The following is a 22,283-nucleotide window of genomic DNA, read 5'->3' on the forward strand; positions in this document are numbered from 1 at the left end:
GGGGAGCGGGCATGTTGTGTGTTTGGACTTCATTAACGAAAAAGAGACAAATCATTCCAAAAGCAGTCACGTGAGATATGTAGACTACGGAAAATTCAGTTTTCAATTCAACTATAAAACTAATAAAGTTCATTTTCAGGGTATGTGACTGCTATATATGTGGAAATGCTTTTACGTTTTGCATTAGGTCTTGAATAGAGCAAGTTACACTGGAGAAATTAACATGTTAGTCAAGGTTGTAGTAAGCTAATGTTTAACTAAGTTAAGCTAACGGTGTGCTTCTAACTTAGTCACAAAAGGCTGATACCACGTGCACAGCAATCATGATGGGAAAAGAAAAACATTATAATATGAAAAACAAATGGTTTGGTTTGTTCTGACAAGCAGTGTCAGGTCAAGTGCGGAGGCTGGGTTCAAGGGGTGGGGCTATGTCATTATCGAAAAAATGCCAGCTTTGCTGTCCACAAGGCAAAAGTTAACCAGCTGCAAAAACCCCCACTCTGAAACCCAGTTTCAAAAAAGATCTATAGACTGTATATGCAGTTTTGCAGAAAAGTATAATGAGTGTGGGGTCTTTGCATTCATTTTGTAAAATGTTTTCTAAATCTTATTGAATCTGCACAAGTAACTGTTTCATACACGCACACACAAATAAAAGCCACTGACTAAATTAACAGAGGACACCATTTGGTGTACAAACCAACATAGACTACACAAACTCCATGCCAAAAGCTCAGTTACATTATCATGGTAGAGGGGTAAACGGTTCCACCTTCCATCATGCCTAAAAGGTCATTAGACTTGAGTAATAATTGACCAATAACATGTCAGAGAAATTATGACTTTTATAATGAAATTACATCTCTGGTTTTGGACTATCAAGAGCCATTTAATTAGTCTGGCCCCGCCCACCTAGATCTTCTTTCAGGGAAATCTAGTCTGGAACACCATAGTTCATAACCGTTTCCCTCAGACAAGAAAAATGTCAGGCCAATCAGCGAGGAGAGAGGAAGACAAAAACAAAACATATTGTGATAAACTGACGGATGGCAAATAATCGTTCCTGTCTCAAAACCCAGATTGCTGCTAAAAAAAAGCAGATTGCTTTGGGGGCAGCCGTGGCCCCGACCAGTAGGCACGGCTGAAGTGCCCTTGAGCAAGGCACCTAACCCCTCACTGCTCCCCGAGCGCCGCTGTGCAGCTCACTGCGCCGGGATTAGTGTGTGCTTCACCTCACTGTGCGTGCACTGCTGAGTGTGTTTCACTAATTCACAGATTGGGATAAATGCAGAGACCAAATTTCCCTCACGGGATCAAAAGAGTATATATACTTATACTTTTAAAAAGGGTGAATAATTTTGGACATGCCATTTTTCAATTTTCAAAAAATTGTAAAACATTAAAAAAAAAAATCCTTCTTTTCTGAGTCCATGTTTTTACCACATTGTCTTACAACCTTCAGCCATGTGGCAGTGTCATTTTCAGTCAGAACAAACATATTGGTCATTAAATTAATATTTGTCAGGGGTATGAATAATTTTGTTCCTAACTGTAGGTGGCACTATGTGCAACCCGGTTTTTCAGTGTCCCGGGCTAAAAAAAAAAAAAACTCTTAAATGAAGACATACTTTGAGTAAGTAAATAACATAGAAATATCAAAAATGCAACATTTAGCCTTTGCTATCTTTGCCAAAATGTATGGTTACTTTTGGAGGTAGAGGTTGACAAAATGTAACAACATACTGCCCCAAATCTGCTTGAAGTTGGCAGAAATAATTTAGCTCACATTTGATTTGGCACAGTCCTAATTTGACCTAAGACACAGAGACAAGCTATGTTTTTGGACCTTGACCATTCCACTGCTCCCCCCACTCACCTGCCCTCGCTGTCCAGGAACACCGGCCCAGCGCTCTCCCCGAGCGCCTCACTGACGGGTGAGAGGCAGAAGGGTGAGGAGAAGGTGTCCGAGTCGGAGCCCAGTGTGCTGTCGCGGCTCACCTCGTCCGCTGAAAGCTCACACGAGCCCTCGTCCCCCTCCTCATGCCCCCCCTGTAACTGCCCTTGCCCCTGCTGGTGGTTCTGGGAGGGGGCCAGGGCAGGCTCCGCTTCCCGGGCCTCGGCCTCGTCCTCGTCCTCCTCCTCGGGGGCCGGCTGGGGTCTCTGGGGCCGGCGAGGCCTGCGGCGGGGGTGCCGGCGCACGGGGGAGCTCTCAGGGGTGATGTAGCGCAGGGCCTCCTCGTCCTGGCGCTGGATGCGTGAGTTGGGCACCCAGGTCAGGATGAGCGTGGAGCCCAGGGCCTCGTCCTTCTCCATGTGCACACAGAGGTAGCCTGGGGAGGAGAGGTTCAAAACACTAAACAAATCTAGTAGTGTAATGCACTTGCATGATGAACTGTCAGTCCAAGAGAGATTTTAAATGACTCAAAAAATGAAACTAGAAGTACATTATTGATCCAGCCTTTAGAATTGTACTATTGCTGAATGGTTTAGACATTTTTGACAGCATCAACTAGGTCTGCACATTGTTTCTTTAATTCTGATGATACCATCCACTGTTACCATCCTATCCAAACAGATACACTTAGTATTTAGACAGTTTAAAACTGTTTTGTATCACTATATCACATATAAATGACCACGTCTACGATTTCCACAACCTCAAGCTACAGTCATTAGTATATTGCAATACTCGCTGCATCATAAAGCATTGATATGCGCAGGTGCCGACGAGAGTGGCAGCCTTTTTCAGTAGCTATGTCTGTTCTAAAATTTCCTTGAAGGAAGGAAGGATCTATCTATCTATCTATCTATCTATCTATCTATCTATCTATCGCTATAACAAACAGACCCAACATTAGAAGGCTTGCCACCTATCAGACCTTTGCAGAGGCGCACCTTGTCAACAGGCAAACCAAGCAACTGCTTGGAGCCCCGAGCCGCTAGGGGGCCCCCGACCTGGTCTCAGCGCGTTTGCCTGTGGGTCAAGCGAGAATTTCGAGAGATTGAATGATGTATTTTGCGTGCTCCTGCCCTGTTGTACAAACAGTACGTGCATATGTAGGCCCTATGCTATGGCCTTATGAACAGCGGATCTGTGTTCAAAAAAGTTCAAAGAATCTGCACATATTTAGGCAACTGTGGTAAACGTCAATCGAGGGTGCAGTGATGATGGATCAACATCGGATTTTGGCATTTAACCTACTCAATGAAGTTATAGTAGGCTAATGTTAATTGGCAGAAAGATTGAACATGGTTTGCTACATCTATACGACAGTAAACTTCAGCTAGCTAGCGGCAGTTACAACTAGTTAAGCAAGGAGATGGTTAACTTTATGTTTGTATTAGGGCTGTCAGCCATAACATGTTAATCGCGATGCAGTAAGGACCAAGCGTTAATTTGTTAGAACCCGATTGACGCAAAGTGAGTCAAAAAATAGACCCTTTCTTCTTTGTTACATTGCTCCGGAACTGTTCATTGCAGCGAGATAAAACTGTTATTGCGTGACAGAGCAGAAATGCGGCTTTCCAACGAGACTACGCACTTGTCTGTACGATCAAGTATGAAAATAAAAGAAAATCATGAAATTAAATCAAATTGCATCATATTACAGTCTATACTTCTCTGCGTTCACCTGCTCACCCATTACTCTCGTTTGAATTACTCGCAAACCCGTGATCGCATAGATATGGCAAGCATATCAGATGAAAGAGGAGACACAGGGCTATCCATTGGTACCATGAATATAGATCTTTTTGGCTTATAAAAACAGACGAAATAACTGCAAAATAATAACGTCATGTACACAAACCAACGCTGCACACCCATTACTCTCGTTTGAATTACTCGTGGACCCGTGATCGGATAGATATGCCACGCACGTCAGATGAAAGAGGAGACACAGAGCTATCATTTGATATCAAGTACATCCTATAAAACAGACAAAGTGACAGCAAAATAATAACTTCATATAGCTGGACTTACCCCACGTTTACGAATTTTTGTCTGTTTTTGTGGCAAAGCATGTTTATAATCCAACGCTATCATGTGTTTCTTTATGGCAAAGCATGTTCATAATCCGGTTTTGAAATCCTAGCAAATTCCTGCATGGCATCCAATTCAAGGCTGACATTGCATCCCAATTTGTTCAACAAAGAAACCCCTTTTTTGCTTCTACTTTGTTTATGGCAATGCAGTAAAAAGATGTAGAGAATCATTATGAGTGCATACACCATGTTGATAATTATATTTTGTGAGATACATTTCAAAATATAAGAATTTTTATAATACGTTTTTTGTATTTTTATTATTTAACATAAAAACCTAATTGTGATATAACATAATGGTTATAAAACTTGTCGGTAGGGCCCCCTTGGAATTTTTGCTCAGGGCCCCCACAGACTCTAGAATCGCCTCTGGACCTTTGGACTCCTCAGTCTGCATATGACAAATATCTACCCCTGACCAAAGAGCATGACCGGACAGTATTCGGTCATCTGATACAGATGACATCTCATGACTGAGTGAAGGCGTCAGTATAAGCTCAACACATATACCACTGTATGAACCATGAGAGCAATTGCTTAAAAATGTGTTGGAATAGAGGTGGAGGAAAAAACAATGCAGTGAAGTATTGCAAAAAAATATTTTTTGGCACGGGATATTTGTGGCACCAAGCACATCACTATACAATTTTATTTTGGCCCATGTGTAATCTGATAACATTACTTCGGAAGTCAACAATATGGCGCAACAGCTAGTTTTGTAGCGTCATTGTGAATTTGGAAAATTAGTCAATAACAAATTGACTGTGCCAAGATGGCTGCAGAGACTAGGGCTTAGAACCAGAGGGGCATAAGTGACATTTCACCAACTTTACAGGAGGGCCAAAACAGCATCAATTGGTTCAGTGTGCTCAGTGTTAAGTCCTTTGGTTTTCCACTAAGAACTCTAAAATTACTTTTAAAATGATTGTGTCCTTTTGACAGTAGAAACAGCTGATCAAGAGCTTTCTTATGATTTCGCCAAAAATTGTCACTTACACCCTCTGATTCTCACCCTTATCATATTACATAACAGAAACAAAATCGCAATACTCACTGCATCATAAAATAAAGAATCAGAATCATATCATGGCTCAAGTTTACTGTAAATAATATCATATAGTCACCTCTGTGACAAATTCCCAACCCTACTTTGAAATATTATTTGCACAGAGGACATCCACAGGTTTGACCTCTGCCTTAATTGTCCTCATTTGCTAAACACCATTTTGACATATCTACAACAAGGACATACGTCATCTCAAGTATCCTCCTTATTGGTCACTTTCACGTTTCACAAGTCAGGGAGGGTACAGGGACCAACCTGAGGCTCATGAAAGTGGGGCACACTGTCCTGAAGCGCCAGGTGACCACTGGGTTGAAAGGAGGTGTGTTTGTGTTTGTGTGTGTGTGTGTGGGGGGGGGGTACCTGGGTGGTGCTCTGGCAGGCCGGGCAGGGGCTCTGCTGGGTGCACGCACACATTGTTCTTGGAGAAGATGATCTCCCCGTCCAGGGCTCCGCGCGACCCCGCCGAGTTGAAGGTCAGGAGGTCAGAGGCTTTAGTGGAAGCGCGGCGCAGGAGTCGACCGAATGACATGTCCTCCAGCACGGGGACACTCCTCCCATCCTCTGAGGGGGAAGAGAGAGACAAAAAGTGAGCGAGAAAAGGAAGGGGGGGAGAGAGAGAGAGAGAAAGAAGAGGAAAGTTGTTTAGAGAGGGGGACAAAGTGAACAAATTCAGTGAACAGTGACAAATTTAGCACAAGCTTATTATCACAGAACAGCTGAGCAGGCCAATAATTCTGAACAGGACATGTTGCCATTTAGGATAAACAAGACCAATTTAAGTACCTCGCAGAGATGAAACGCCTGTCTACTAAGTCTACAACTCGTGTGCCTGTTCCAAAGAAAAAACACAACGACTTCATCATGGAGGGGCTGAGAGCCACAGGACTGAAGTGCTTCGAAAGGCTGGTCCTAAGGCTCATAAAATCTTCACTTCAACCCACCCTGGACCAACACCAGTTTGCCTACAAGAGCCAACAGGTCAATAAAAGACACCATTAACACTCCTCTCCACACTGCACTGACTCACCTGTAGGATCAAGGGACCTGTGAGGATACTGTTTGTGGACTTCAGCTCTGAGTTCAACATAATCATCCCCAGGAAGACTGGTGGTGACTAGGTTGCTAAACTAGGGTGTCAGTCAGCACATATGCAGATGGATCAAGGACTTTTTAACAAACTGATCACAGCTTGTCAGGATGAGGACCCATCATTCCCCTACTCTGGCACTCGGCCCCAGAGCTCCGCAGGGCTGTGTGCTGATCCCTCTTCTCTACTCCCTCTACAGCACACTAAAACACAGCACCAATACAATCATCAAACTTGCACAATGGGGATGGTTCTGCCAACAGGGACAAAGTCTCCAAACTGTCTGAATGGTGCTCCATCAACAACCTGGCACTCAACATCTCCAAAAAAAAGGAGCTTATCATCTTCTTCAGGAGACAGAGAGAGGAACATGGTGGTGAGATATGGTGGAGAGTGTCTAACTTCAAATTTCTTCGCACACACATCTCCTAGGACCTCACATGGACTGCCAACAACACCTCTTTATTGAAGAAAGCACCAAAGCAGCTCTACCTCTTCAGGACACTATGGAAGCCAACCTGTCCAATCAGCTACTAGTGTCCTTCTATCCCAGCATACTCACTTACATAATCTTGATGTGGTATGCCAGCTACTCTGAGGCTGTCAAGAAGGCTCTTCAGAGAGTCACCAAATCAGACAGCCATCTACACAATAGAACCACCAACATACTAACCTGTACATCCACATGGCTCTTCAAATCATATTTTTTATATTTTTTTATATTGTATGTGTACTCTAACAGTGCATATGTACAATAGGTATTGAATCTGAAGATTCTATTTGTTGTCTCTTCACGGTATGTACCACTCAGGGAGATGCTCTAAATTTCATTGTACAACTGTGCATATAATATTAAAAGCATTCTATTCTATTTTATATGAATCCTTCCTTATATTGTGTGCAGAAGCATATAACATTCCTCTCTATGGAAGGTCTGTCGCTACAGCACCACATGAAGACAGAAGGGGAGGAGACTGACGGCCAGCCCCCAGCTGCTGATAAGACCTTTAGTCTGAGCCAGCAAACCAAGTGACGGACCACACCACAACACTCCTCTGGGGCGCCTGAGTCTGCTGATGCTATGCAGTAAAACTTCCAGTGCATGTCCACTTCCATGGCCTAGCAGTAGCATGTGTTATACATGAGTATCCCCAGTGCTTCATGCAACCAGAGGGAAAAAAGTCTAAATCAATAAATAATGAACTCAACCTATATGGATGACTCTCTCTCTCTCTCTCTCTGAGTGAGAACTGGGAACTTCACTTCAAATACACTGTAGAGTATTAAAATCTGAGCAATTCACAGAAAATGTGATGATGTGGATTCGCGGGAGTAATTTGCAGTCTGTGTGCCGTTTTGAGTGTCCATTTTTCACTGCTTGCGTCAGCATCTGTTGCCACGTGGTCAGCCTACACACATACACATTTAGGCCTACTCTTATCTTGCTAGTATACACATTCTATCTGTGAGTCAACCCAGGTGCGGTCCCTCCTTACGCAAACAGTGGCAGCGAGTGCGCACACACAAACAAATGACCCATCCAGGAGCCAGAGCCTAATATGTGAGCCGGTGAACAGCTGTTCCCCTGACCGGACATTAACACATACTTATATAATTACACACATTAGACAAGAGTCAACATGTCTTAAAAGCTTCTGGTTTTCCTCCCGATGAGAAAAAAACAAGATGATTAGGTTTCCAAGGCAACATCAGGACTAAGGTTGAGACTTGTGTATGATAAGGGCTCCTTCATGTCCAGCTATTTGGATCTCAAATTTACACGGCTATATCAATGGCATCTTTACTTTACATGGGCAACTGAGAACTTGACACTGAGAAGATTATGAATAAAAATTACCATACCCACTCTATCTTGCCAACTACCAGCTGTGAATACAAGTGGCTGACCAAGGACTGATGGGAATGCCCAGCGCTCCCAAGAGGAACACTCCTTCACTCTAGCCGCTTTGGAATGTGGTCCACTTCCCTTTCCCCTGATAACTTCCCTGCACCATTGCAATGTCCTAACACTTCCTTCTGACACACAAGTCCTTTCTTCTCTTCCTCACTTGAGAAAACAATTATATATTGGCAGACAGGAGAGACTGTTAAATAGCAGGAGAGGAGCCCATCAAACAGTTTGGCTTACAAACCAGGCCCTGAGGGAATATCATGTGTGTGCAGTCTCATTTCAGGATGTGTTGTGGAACGTCAGGAGCACTGATGGATGGCCCGTGGCAATGTTTAACGAGGGCAGAGGAGCAAATGGCACACGTCCAGTCCGCACATTGCAAATGAGCAGTGAAATAAGCTAGGTCAAGCAGCTACCAACAGTCTCTAAGAAACTGTGGGAAAGACGTGAGCAAGATGCCACTAATGAACATGAATTCCTACAGGAAACAAGGAAAAGGAAGCAACTGATTGTGTACAGTAGTGTCCCTCATGCAACTGGGGGATCTTGTGGGGTGAACTGGTTCTGCTCCAGTGTTTGCATGTGACTGCACAATCTCTGTCCAAATGATACAAATAGATACCGTAGTTCCCTGCCTCCCCTCTTTAGCCTGTCTGTCAACACTCTAAGGTTGTAGAACATGCTAGCCTAGAGCTCATGGCAAAACACTATGCTGACCTCAACACCCAGGGGAAGTCGAAAGGAATGTGACACGTATGATAAAGTCTGAAGAAACCTATCATGACTGTTAAACTGAAATCCCTTGAGTCAAAATATCCGTATCCTATTTACAAGATCTTATAATTTCTATAAAACACATAGGTGGCCAATATCCAATACCACATTCGATTAAAAAATAACCCGATTCCCTCTAGTGACCACTGACATGTCATTGAACAGGAAAATGTTGTCTGACTTAGAGGTGATGCATCACCAACGTCTTGTCCTCTCCATGACAGCCGCCTGTCGTAGTAGGCTAGCAATAACGTTCGCGTTCGCGTTTTATGATAGGCTATCTGCAGTTTTCCTGATGCTACATGCTAACCATGCATCGTCAATTAAACTTTGGATACTTCACACAATCATTATTCAACACACCGGGTAAGGTAGGTTCCAGACCATCTCTCAATCTGGCCATGGCAGCAACGGCTATAAAATATTCATAAATATTTTACTTATGCAAAGCCGTTCCATGACTGCATATCTATTACCACTATCCTAATTTCAAGGATTTGCAGAACTACAACGTTCAAGTATCGATATTGCATCGTGAGACTATTTGACGAAATGCAACATTGTAATTGTAAAAGTTGCCCCATGCAGGACAGCGGCACAACGGAGCAGGACAAGAAGTCATAATGAAGGCTACACAAAAAGGTAGGTACGCCTCACCCTCAGCTCCGCCGAGGATTACAGTTCGAGCTGCGCTTCCATCCAGCTGGCAGTGGTCTTATGTCAGGCCGACACAGGAATAGTTTCGCTTCTTTTATTTACCGAGTACTATGTTTATCCGAGCTACTCACACTACATGGCACGTTGTTGCTGATGGCTTATAACCCAACCCCCCACCAATACCGTTGCTTCCGGGGATGAAAACCCTCTTTCTTCACAGCTTCTTAATTTAACGGAATACAGACGCAAACGATGAGCTAGGCCTACCTTTGAACTACAAAGTATAAGACAATGTCAGTGTCCAGCGATCATTCAATGTTACAATGAAGGGGAAGAGAAAATATGTTCTTATTGACATCCTATGACGTTTTAGAGGTCAAGCTAGAGAGCTTTTCGGTTGGTTGGCTGGTCCTCCGACACAGCTGGTATTTGTTAAATCGTCACTGAGCATCATCATGATCGTTATAAAAAACGAAATCATGACGAAGTAGACAGGATTAACGTAGGTATACTGCAAAAATGGAACAGTCTTTTTTTTAACGTAGGTATACTGTTTTGATGGAACAGTCATTAGGCTATTTCATTCAGAAGCCATAAGGGGAAATTCAATTTCACATCCTTTCAAGTAAACCTTTACATAAATAACAGGGAACAGTAAACTGGCACATTTTACAGTGCCTAGGTCTATAGTATAATATACTATATTTAGTTAGGTTAATTTTGAGTTAATAACCACTCTAATTGGTCAAATCAGTAGCAGCACCCTATTGACACATTTCAGTTGCAGTCATTGGTAAATAATTATTATTTTCAAATTTCCTTTTAGGCTCATAAATCATCTAAGTACCATGTTAGACTAGATGTGAACTAGGTTGCACTGAAGCTCAAATGCATTGACCTTCATATAAAGTTATGAATGAATACAAATGGAACTGTTGTCAATCGTATGATACACCAACACTGCTTTTATGCAACAGACACAACACACTCTATGGAAATTGAGAGCAAATATATGGAAAAAACACAAAGGGCAGGCTTTTATTTTGATGTGGTTAAGAAAATATCTCCGGCATTTGTTCTGACCATCTAATATAAGACAAAACCACAAAAATCTTTGGAACAGTTCGCAAACTAGATTCTACAGAATTATATCAGGTTCATGTATTCCCTGTAGAATGCAGGTGTGAGCTAATACTTGCTCTGCTGAGTCATTGGGAAGCTGTTCTTGCGATGTTTTGCAGTCTTTTGGCATGCTGAGGCTTTGAAAGGGGAAACTGACATTTCCACAGTTTACATTTTCCACAGAGTACAGTGCCTCAACCTGCCATGGACCATGTCTGACCAGTGAAAAACATCCATAGTTTACAAGAGGTCAATGACAACCTCATTAAAACCTTTATCAGCATTTCATATTAAATAAGACATAATGTTGACCTCCCTGCAGGGCAGCAGGCAGCACAGTTGTAATGCAGCCAGTGCAGCCACACCTGAATACCTGCCTTACTGTATATTTAGTGCTGAACATGAGTTACACTTCAAGTTAAAAATAGCCCTGCAAATGGTATGAAATCACCGTGCTGTTACACACATTCCATTCCAAACGTGCCTGATCACAGAGTCCATTAGACAAAAGGGTCCATTATATCACAGCATCCACTGCAGAGTGAACTCCTCAGTCATGGGCAGGGATAAGGACAGCACTGTCAGGCTCTGTGTGGGAATATAGAATGGGTGAAGGAGCAATAGCCTACAATGCCCATAATGAAATGAGCTTCAAAAACCATCACCTGTACTGCATACAAATATGGTCAGTGGTAGGCCAGGACACTAGCAATATATTTTCTTGAATTATAATAGTCCCATGCAGTTATTATTAGTAACACAAATGCATGATGCTTGTAACATAATCTAGTTTTATTTTCGTTAGTAAGTAACACATCATGCCACTGAAGACCACAGTTAGACTATTTGAATTTCCTTTTTTGAGACTCATGTATAGACCCTTTCAAGAGAGTTCCATTATCAGCATCATAGTTGGCCCCACAAGGCCTCCATTTTAACATTCCATATGTTATCTTAATGCAGAGGAAGTAGATTGGGAACCAAATAGAATGTTCAAGCATTGTTTTTGTTTTTATTGTTGAAAGGGTCTATAGCTTACCATGGTGTCAGAACTGTATGTGAAATCTGTCACGATTTCCCCGTTGGCCTTCACCGCTTTGGGGGAAGAGGGAACTCCAAACACCCGCACTTGACCAAGGATAAGGCCATCCAGGGCCCCGTTCATCCGTAAAGGATCACTCACCAACTGAGACTGCATACCATGTGTGAAACACAAGAGTGAAAAAGCAATTACCCAACCATAGAACAGTCAACATACACGTGTCAGGTGACAGAGCATGCATGACCAGGAAACAAGACCAACTTGTCTTGACGTGACCTTGTTGATGAATGTGTTCCACAGAAAATGAGTAAGATCACATGCAGCGTTTTAGTGAAAGAATGACTCACATTGTTCTTTGTTTGCTTTAGAAACGATTCACCTGCCCTTTGCTTTTCATATGCAAGGATTTCAGAAGCAATATTTACTAGAATAAAGCATTTTTAAGAAATCAACAGTCTGGGTCCAGGTGTGCATCATAAGTAGCCTCTCTCACTGTAAGCCCTGAGCTGTGGATGATGTGTGTAGAAATGTGTAGCGCTAGGACACTAAAAAGTGTGGCCAAGTCCTACCTCTCCTGCCATGAAGAGGATATGGGAGTAGTCTCCCCTCTCGTACGTGTCCAAGCTGTCACCATCATCCCAGTACAGCTCACCCCTGGCCCAGCCCTCAGCAGACAGCGCCACTGTCAGGTGGAAAGGGTTACTACGTGCTGCAGTGGTGGTCAGGGCAGGCTCCTTTCAATAATGCACAGGGACCACAGTCAAGCCATTAAAAGTCATAAAACATTTTTATGAAACTATATTTATTAGTATTCATGCTGCAGAACTGGCACATGAAATATGCCTTTACAACTAGTCCTTAATGACAGTTTAACAAACTTGAAATCAACTGTAGAGTTGAATTAGTAATTGTGGGTTTAAAGTTTTAAAACAGCCCCAAATACCTACAAAAAGCATCAGAGCAGATCTACCTGCTGAGGAATGATGTGGCCCCCTCTCACATGGACATTTATCGTGTTGAGAGGTGCTGAGAGTGGAAAGTACTGGCCCTTACTCCGATAGGGCTGACCCTAAGAGACATAAAGAAGGCAGCACGCTTCACCATCACAACAATGGAATTAACACATGCCAGCATACTGATGATATACTAGACATGTAGAAGGTCCATTAGTTTATGCAAAGCACTTGCAGTGCATCAATGGCAGTCCTAGACAGCCATTGATGGTCATGGACAAAATACAAAACTTGCACAATTTCCCGCTCATATTCATTAGATGTGGAGCCACAGGAACAACTACATCTTCAAAAAACTTTGACATTGATTGGAGATGTACTGTGAGGACAAGAGCACCAGCTACATTGATGAAAACATTTAAAAAATCAAAATCTTTACATCATGCAGGCGGTACCATGTCCCAGGGGGGAGGTAGGCAGATAGCTCCACAGCCCCCTGCTCTAGAACAGGACTGATGAGAAGAGAACTCCCCCACAGGAACTGACAGTCAATGGTCTGGCTGTTGATATCAGTGGGAAACCTGAGGATTGAGGGATTAGAATGAGTCTATGTATATTTTAATCTGATTCCTACTACATTCTCATTTTGCTGAAGACATCGCCTATTCTGGAGCTTTTGTCAAGATGCCTTTTTGACTGCACTTTTGTTTTGATAGTGTTTTATAGATTTGTTCTAAAGTGTAGAAAGATGCTCCCTCGGTACTTTCTGGGCAAGTAATAACACAAGTATTTACATGTTGAGCCTCAGCCATGCTCCATTCCAGAGATCATGATATATCCTATCTCTTAGTCTACAGTATGTTCCACACACACCCCCACCACACACCACAAACACATACTACCCTGTTTGATCTCATTTTCTCACATTCTGTCTGTCACCTCTCTCATCATCTCCACTCTTTCACACACTTTAAACTTTCTCTTTGCATAATCTTTTCTTTCAATTTCTTGTTTCTCCTTTTTTTTAAAATTCAGATTCAGATTTTATTTGTCACATACATACAATGCAGTGAAATGTTACAGTCGGCTCCATGCTTTCTCTTGTGGTTCCCCAGAGGGTGAAACTTGACCTCTTGTTCTCTACTTCACACGTCTCAAGTTTGGGGGCTAAAGATCAGTTTGGGTTTTGAATTTCACAGTCGAGCAGAAGGTTTCAGAAATTAAACATGTTTCCCATGAAGGGAAGATATATTGCAGGACATCACTGTCACAGAGAACAATGGGAATATAACTTGAATGTGTATATTCAGTGTTCATGATTTATGTAGGCTGCATGGTAATCTAGTCTGTCTACTTGTATGTGAGTAGGTGTGTGTGTGTGTGTGATATTGTATTGGTATGAGTGTTTGGAGGCTTACTCAAAGAACAGCGGTCGGGCGACGGTGTCAGCGGAGGTGTGTGCCCGGTGGAAGAGCGTGTAGAGCAGTGGCAGCAGTGAGTACCTGAGCAACAGGGCGCTCCGCATGGCTGCCTGCGCCTCCTCACCGAACACAAACGGCTCTTGAGGCTACACACACACACACACACACACACACACACACACACACACACACACACACACAGGGTTAATGTTCCAGATAGAATTTCTCTCATGTATAATTCATTAGAAAGAGCTCACCGGTGCTCTGTTACTATGACATTCATTCAACAACAAAAACAGGCACCTTCAACACATTTCCTAAGTTCACAAGTGTTTGTGTATGACAAGGAGTGTGTTCATTTCACAGAATAATAGGACAGTCTCTCAAAAATGAGTGGCAGAACTGTGAGCTAAGGAGGACTAAGATGAGATGAATTCATTCTGAACGACCAAGGACAGAAGAAGTTTGTTTGTGTGTGTGAGAAGGTCTGGCCTGGTCCAATCACCAAGGACAGGAGAAGTGAAGCAGATAGAAAAGATATACAGAGATGCAATCAAATGAAAAGAGCGAAGGTTGTGGTTGTGGCACTTGCGGTCTCTGGAACTCAAATTGTCCTCAGTGAAGTTTACAGGAAGTATGCAAACAAAAGGTGTTGCAACATCAAAACCTGTGTCAGAGAAGACCCTTCACACTTGAGTCTCATCTGAAATCAGGCAGCTCAGGCAGGTGTGCTCTTTCAAGCTCTTTAGTCCCCAGGTGTCCCTAAGGTACCCAGTCTGAAGCTCCTGCTCAGAGAGGTAATGGGTCTGGATGAAGCAGGAGCCATAACAGCTTTGAGTGTCTTTGCTTGACCCTCAATCAAACAGTGACATGCCCGTGGTCACGCTGACTCTCCGAGTCAACAAACATCTAACACAACTTTTTAAGCTTTCTCACAATACAATAATGAACTGAATCTGGTGAATTTAATGTTGGAAACTAATTAAACATGTTTTGACGTTTTAATAAAACATTGTGATTAGAAAATGTGTACACTTGCTTCATTTTTACAGCTTCAGTATTTGGGAAGCTGCAACTTTGAGATTAATCAATGCAGAAACACAGAAGGTTCAGCTATTAGTGCTGAAGTAAAATACACTGTGACTGCATGACACTGCGGCCAAGGGGAACCTCTTACCGCATTAGGCCTGTCGTTGTGATTCCTCATGAAAGGATAGAAGGCCCCGAGCTGCATCCACCGCACACACAGTTCCTCGTTGGTGTTCCCTCCGAAGCCACACACATCTGCTCCCACCAGTGGTACCCCGAACATGCCAAAGAGCAGAATAGCTGGGGCAAAAGAGTTTAGAGGCTGATTTTCTAAAAGCTTTAAGGAGGTCACTTGGCTCCACAAAATGTCATTTGGCTTAGGATGCTGCAAAGAAATGTATAACCTCCACAGTGGGAAAACACAATGGGTTGTTTTCCCAGATATGGACTAAGCCTAGTCCTAGACTAAAAGAACTTCAATTGAAATCTTCATTGATAAAAACTTTAACTCTAGGACTGGGCTTAATCCAATGTACAGGAGGCTGACCCCATGTCTGGGCAGATACAGTAAAGATAATGAATGAGCCCTGGGTCTCACCAGGGACAGAGTAACGCAGTTGTTCCCAGTCACTCCTGACATCTCCTGTCCAGTGTCCAGAGAAACGACCCAACCCAGGGAAGGACGAGCGGGACAGCACAAAGGGTCGTGACCTCCTGACCTTCAGGAGGGCACTGGTAAGGGCACAGCAAAACATTCAGATACAACCACAATGTACTGAAAGAAGTACATCCAAAAATACACAGTGTTCTAACACCGAAACAGAAGTCTTTGATGAGACTTTAGTAATTAGTCTGACACACCTGTAGGTGGCCATGGCCTCAGTGAGACCATACAGGTTGTGCAGGTTATAATGGGTGGACAAATTCTGCTGGCCAGACATGCATAGGGTGCCAAAATTAAGCTGACCGCCTATCATATCTGCAGAAACAACAGAATTATTCAGAATAATTCAGAATTAGAGAAATATATAGCTGGGAAGTAGAAGGGAGAAGGAAGGCATGTACTCACTTGGGACGTATGGTGGCTTTTCTAAATCAGTGTCTGGACACCCATCCACAGAGCCATGGATAAAACTTGCTGGTTCATTCATGTCCTTGAAAAAAGCAGTGAGTCACTATAACTGAATCTATTATGTACTTACATAACTTCACAGACTTTATACATCATTATGATCATCCCATTCATGCAGTCCTCTATGACGGGAAAATTCTAGACACGAACAGCATATGCCCTTAAAAATGGTGATTCGTTTTTTGAGACTGGTATGGTGGTTGTAACAGTGTAATTTACAAAAACAGATTATACAGTACTGTGCAAAAGTCTTAGACACCTTACATGTTTTGCTTCAGTAATGCCATGAGGACCATATTATTTATTTCTCACTCTCACTCTTAATGAACAGAGAACACAGGAAATATGTACACAGTATTTAAATACACATAAAATGTAGTTTTTGTTCTTATACCAGTCCAATTTCAGTCTCAAGCTGCCATTGGATTTGTTGTTTTAGCAGTGTTATATGACACCCAAGAAAGCTCTTGACGGCGGTTGTTTCCCACCCAGGCCACTGACGGGCATGCCTGGCCTGCCAGAAGTTGTTGGTAGACCCAGCTATGGTGGGGGTCTCAAGATCAGCTGCTGACTTGACCGTGGCTCACCCTAAAACTGACGCCGCCATATCAATAGCATTCTGGCATGGCACAAAGTGGAGGAGCCACCTGAAATATACTGTACATCTTCGGTGACCCTCTTCATTATATTCCCAGGTGGGAATACAGTGTCAGTTTGTAGTGTCAGCGCCAGAAACAGTACCAGTCAGCTTCAGCTTCCCCCTTGCGAAACTGGTCATTATAACACTGCAAAAACAACCAATCGAATGGATGCAGAAGACTAGAACCTGAACCAGAAATGCAAATTTTTTTGTTTTTATATTCGTTTGGTTAAATTCTAATAAAGACAATGACAAATCAATATATATAGTCATCATAACAAATCTAATTGGTGCCTAAAACTTTTGCATAGTACTGTACATGTGAACTCACAATCCACAAGCCATCCACAGGCACTCCTGCATGGAAGTCTCGGATGCATTCCTCCCACCATCGCACTGTCTCTGGGTTGGTGAAGTCAGGGAAAGCAGTTGGACCAGGCCAGACCTTCACACACACAAACACACACACACACACACACACACGCACACACGCACACACACGCACGCACACACACTGTGAGTAGATGCAGGCTATTAGCTAAACCAGATTACCGGTAGTTGTGTTTGTTTTTAGGTGAACTGAGGTGAATCAGAACTCTTGCCTTTCCGATTAGTGTTTGTCCTGTGGAGTTCCTGATGAAGACCCCCCGGCGCAACCCTTCATCGTATGGCCAGTAAGATTCTGGCTGGCTTGTGCTGCTAATCCCTGGGTCCTGTGGGGGTAGACACCTTTAAACTGGTCCTACAGAAACATCTTTCAACTGGATTCTTAGTGCATTTGTCTTGATTCAACTTCTTTCATATATGCTTTCATATAAGGGGTAGCACTGATGTCCTTTCATACTGAGCTGTCCTGTCCATAGACCATACTATGTTTAATCCTTTTGACTTTCAATAACAGTGTATGGAGAGGAAACCAAGGTACGGGACCAAGGCCATATCTCAGCAACAAGTTACTGCCCTCATGTGGTCTGAGTCTGTGTTGCAACACTGGGGTAGTAGTCTGCATTTTGAAGGTTGACAATCATTTTTGGCAAGCTGAAGAGCTGAACAGCCACTTGAGACACTGTCTGAAGGACAGTCCTTTGTTTCTTACTTTCTTTGTTATTACAATAATAACAGAACAAAGCCAGACATGGCTCATCACTTGCCAAAATGAGGATATATCTCATGCCTTCCTGATGGAACTCCTGCACCATCTCTGGCAGGTCTCCAAACCTCACTGGGTCAAAGGTGAAGACCCGGCGCTTGTCTGCATAATCCAGGTCATTCCACTGCACATCCTGTGGGACAGAAGCGTACATGGAAGGTCACAGTCAGTTGGGGAACTACTTCTGTAAAGAAACAGCAAGCTGTGTGAAAGCAACATTTATTTCTGATTACCAGTGGAAACTTGGCTTCACGCCAACATGATTTATCAGTCCGGGAGTGAGACCATGACTCACCAATAACCTCCTGGAACTGGCGGACCACACTCTGTGGGTCTGGCCCAAGAAATATGTAAAAGTCCAGAATTCCTCCAACTGACACCCATGTGAGTGCAGGCATGGGCTGCAGCACCACCTCTACCCCCACAGAGAACAACTGGCATGGTTATGGTTACAGGTACGATAACAGTCTCTAACGGTACTCTAATGAGAAGATCAACAAGCTGAATAAAATGCAGTGCTGATGAAAAAGGAAAGTGATACTATTTTAGCTTAAAGGGACACCAGGCAAGCCTGATGCTTTTTCTCTACGAAGCTTCCCTTGCGTCTGTACGTGTCGATACGTGTGCGAGCCCTCACTCGGTCTGAAGCTCTTTTCCTTTTCTTTGCATCTTCCGTCAAGGGTTTTCGCTGCTTCTTTTTACGCTAGCGTTTCGTTATCCTGCCTCTGTGCTGGGGATGCAAGATGTAAACTGATCCTGCTTCTTGCGATGTCCGAGACTTTTTGAGACTGAAGGTCGGCGGGTCGGATACACCGAACTTGCAAGCTGGATATTCTTCCTACAGGCAGTAGGGCGGGCGAGAGATTCTTCATTTGCACTGTAATGAGTCATTTAACCATATACCGACTTACGAAGATGATTAATTAACACGAAAACGTTGCCTGGTGTCCCTTTAACTTAAAAACAACTACAGTACCAGCCTGTCATGCTCATTAGACGGAGACAACCCCAGGCCTACCCATGGCATTGCTGTTGAGTAGAAAAACTCCATGGGCCAGACCATCACTCTCCTGGACCAGGTAAAAAGGGTGGGAGCCATACAGATTGGCATTGCTCTGATGGAAAAAGACGGATATACAGGCCATTTCAAATGACTTTGTGCACACTGAGTACCAAATACATTATCCAGAAGCAGAGCTATGACATGACACAGACACTTGTTTTTTCATGGCAACCACTCATATTATAATGTATGAGATAAAGTCTGATGTATCCGGGAATCATTTGGATTTAATTTATGTGAATGTACAGATAAGCATTAAGCACCAATGCACATATGTCAATGCCTTCAATCATTCAACAGTAAAATTGCTTCAAGTGAAGAGGCATTATGAAAACACATTAAAAGCATATTGAAGGTGAGGACAGGCAGGTGAATATACAGTGCTAGTGTGAGGTCACAGTCTGCAGGACTCACATGTGGAGCCATGTCTCTGTTCCACAGGGTGACCGAGGTCCAGTTGAGGTCAAGCGTGAGGGGGGTGTAGTGCTCCCCAAGCCCAGAGATGAGGCGGGAGGGCAGGGAGGTGGACATCTGCAAGTACTGGTCAGCGAAGAGGAGCGGGGCAACCGTGGTGTTCAGACTATCCAGGAATATCCAGTGCCCCATCCCCAACACACAAATTGATAGAGAGAGATGCTAAGGATCATGTTTGCTGAAAGAGCAAGTACTATTACTCCATTATTTGATTCCAAAGTGATTTGAAGTCAATTTTATATTATGAAAACAAAGGTTTACAGTGTTTGGAAAGTGTTAACAGTAGTGCAGACTTACAGAACTCGACCATTGGATTTACGATACACCACAAACCCAAAAGGCTCAGAGTAGAACTCTAAGGCATACAATGGGTTCTGAATTCCAGAGGATGGTTCCGGAGGTGGAGGGGGCAAAGGAACTTCATACCGAGGAGAAGAGGGGTCTTTTAGCTGTGTGAGAGAAAAATGGACAATAACTACAACAGGGGTCATCACTTCTTTATCTGAAGATCTCCCTGAAGCCATTTCAGTCAATTAGACTGGAGGAGACTAGCTATTGGATTTTTTCCATGATATGCAGGAACAATTGATTTAAATGGATAACAATACTTTCTTTTCTCTAGTATCCACTAACTCACAGTGAGATGCAACCGACCGGCTGTTTCCTCTGCCACTTCCAGCTGCAGAGTTGGAATGTCTCTGGGGAGGTAGGAGGGTTTGGAGCGGGTCAATTTTGCAGTCCTGCCCTTCGAAGTTGGGACGAAAGAGCCCATCTTGTAGCCAGGGTAAGAAGGGGGATAGAAACACCACGGAGGTCCACCAAACAGGTCTGTACGGAGGGGCACATAACAGCAGCCTCTGTTCTCACACTCGGCCCTACTTAAAGCTCGGTCTCGAGCACAGTCGAAACGACTTTCTGTGGGTACATTGTATTCACAAAGGCTCCTGGCTGCCCGTAAGACTCTCGAAATTGAGCGGGATCTGTTAAGATTATCCACAACCAGAAGACGCCGACTCGGCGACAGTCGATATTCAGGTGTAACCTTTAATGCAACAGATTCTCCCTTGATGTGTGGATGAGTCATTAGATGCAAGGGTCGGTAATCTGACAAATAACTCCATAAGGTCAGTAAAAATGTCAACAATACAGACAGAGATGACCAGAAACATTTTGTGAAGCAAATATTAAAGTGCGTCATTGACAAGAAAGTCTTTGCGATACGGCCTCGTAAATGTATTGACTGGTAAGAACTTTCAATGGTGAGTGGTGGTAGTCACGTTCTATGGTGAGTGGTAGTCACGCACGGTGGTTAGAAATGGTGAGCTTTCGCAATCTTGTATCACAATAGTTACTAATCCATTACGCACCATGATCCGCAGCGTTCATTATGTAGAAAGAAAACACAATTCAAGAACGTGAAATCTGTGAAGAAGCATTAAAGCCTACTGTTTTTTTTTTATGTGCAACTTCATTTGCCACTCCAACTGGTTGTACTACCGTCGACGGTACGCCAGGAAGGACAAAATAACGTGGTGTGCGCAGAACCAAAGCTAGGTTTCGGTAAAGATGAAAAGGTAATTTGTATGGAAGTCAGCCCGTAGGTAGCCTACCCGCTCAGAAAATTATGATAAGAATACAAGCCTGGCTACGTGACGTTAGGTATTTGGAGTTAACTCATGATAGATATATAGATAGATACTTTATTGATCTCCAAGGGGAAATTCAATGTATTGACACAACACACAACAACAAACAGGATGATAAAACAAATCCACATGACTAAAATGAACAGTAAAAGACACTAAAACAAGGATCCATATGCATGTACTGTAGGCTACTGTATAAGCATTAATGATCCAGATGAATGTAATGTAGGCCTAATGTATAAGCATGAGGCACTTGCAGTGACAGGGCAGGGACTGACCCTGTGATTCAATATGCTGTGGTAAGGTGCTCAGTAAGGTGTGTGTCATGGTGGTAGTGCAAATAAGTCCAACAGTGCAACATAAACCATAAATATCAATATAAGAGACCAGTATGTAAATATGGACAATATAATATAAACATGTAAGCATAGTAATATAACAGTTATAGTATAATTATATGGACAAAATGGAGAAAAATGTAAACATAGTAATATAAGAATTATAGCAGCAGTGCAAGGATAGTTTTGCAGTAATAGGGTATCAGTCATTGGTCAAGTATGATAGACCACAGTCCAGACTAGGACATGGAGGAAGTGGTTGTACATGGGCTAATATAGCCATTAAACAGTGTAGACAGTGTAAGCAGTAGCACAGTGGGCTAGTGGACAGTCAGTACAGTCAGAGATCACGGAAGTGTAAGTGTAGAGGGAGGTGTGGAGGCAGATAGACTATGCAGAGAAGTCTAACTCTCCTCTTCCTTTAAGTGAAGCATTGAAGAGTTGTATGGCCCTGGGGACAAATTACTTCCTCAGTCTGTCAGTTGTGCATGGCAGTAAGCGTAGTCTCCAACTGGTCAAGCTCTTCTGCTTTATGATAGTACTGTGGAGTGGATGACAGTCATTGTCCAAGATGTTGATTAGTTTGTTCAGGGTCCTTTTGTCTGATATTGAAGTGCACTCCAGTTCAGCTCCCACGACAGAGCCAGCACATGACAGAGAACAATACACAGAATGGCCCCCAGGGTGGCACAAAGGCATCAGTCCAGGCCAGATCCTGACTTTTTTTTTAAAT

The 22,283-nt window shown here is 43.2% G+C and overlaps 2 protein-coding genes across 2 annotated transcripts in view; both read right to left on the bottom strand.

Moving 5' to 3' along the window:
* tbc1d16 (TBC1 domain family, member 16) overlaps positions 1 to 9,862 on the bottom strand; it is a 31,502-nt gene extending 21,640 nt beyond the window's left edge. The window contains exons 1-3 of the mRNA XM_076265237.1: positions 9,541 to 9,862; positions 5,471 to 5,671; positions 1,877 to 2,330 (exon numbers count right to left, since the gene is read on the bottom strand). Of these exons, the coding sequence (XP_076121352.1) occupies positions 1,877 to 2,330; positions 5,471 to 5,639 (623 nt within the window). The 5' untranslated portion in view covers positions 5,640 to 5,671; positions 9,541 to 9,862. The remainder of the gene's footprint in view (positions 1 to 1,876; positions 2,331 to 5,470; positions 5,672 to 9,540) is intronic.
* Positions 9,863 to 10,553: 691 nt separating this feature from the next.
* On the bottom strand, positions 10,554 to 21,045 carry gaa (alpha glucosidase). Its single transcript, XM_076265257.1, has 18 exons — positions 20,204 to 21,045; positions 19,864 to 20,015; positions 19,507 to 19,672; positions 19,048 to 19,144; positions 18,263 to 18,444; positions 18,031 to 18,162; positions 17,482 to 17,592; positions 17,211 to 17,324; positions 16,177 to 16,261; positions 15,969 to 16,086; positions 15,706 to 15,839; positions 15,256 to 15,407; positions 14,076 to 14,224; positions 13,097 to 13,238; positions 12,675 to 12,773; positions 12,274 to 12,438; positions 11,702 to 11,854; positions 10,554 to 11,250 (listed from the first exon to the last, which is right to left on the bottom strand). The coding sequence occupies exons 1-18, from the start codon at positions 20,762 to 20,764 to the stop codon at positions 11,185 to 11,187; spliced, it is 2,778 nt and encodes a 925-aa protein (XP_076121372.1). The 5' UTR covers positions 20,765 to 21,045; the 3' UTR covers positions 10,554 to 11,184.
* Positions 21,046 to 22,283: the final 1,238 nt, after the last annotated feature.

Source organism: Alosa pseudoharengus, unplaced genomic scaffold, assembly GCF_046254945.1.
Source record: "Alosa pseudoharengus isolate Yale_2024_CS ecotype anadromous, Long Island Sound unplaced genomic scaffold, YU_APseudo_1.1 YU_APseudo_1.1_scf_4, whole genome shotgun sequence".
Taxonomy (NCBI): domain Eukaryota; kingdom Metazoa; phylum Chordata; class Actinopteri; order Clupeiformes; family Clupeidae; genus Alosa; species Alosa pseudoharengus.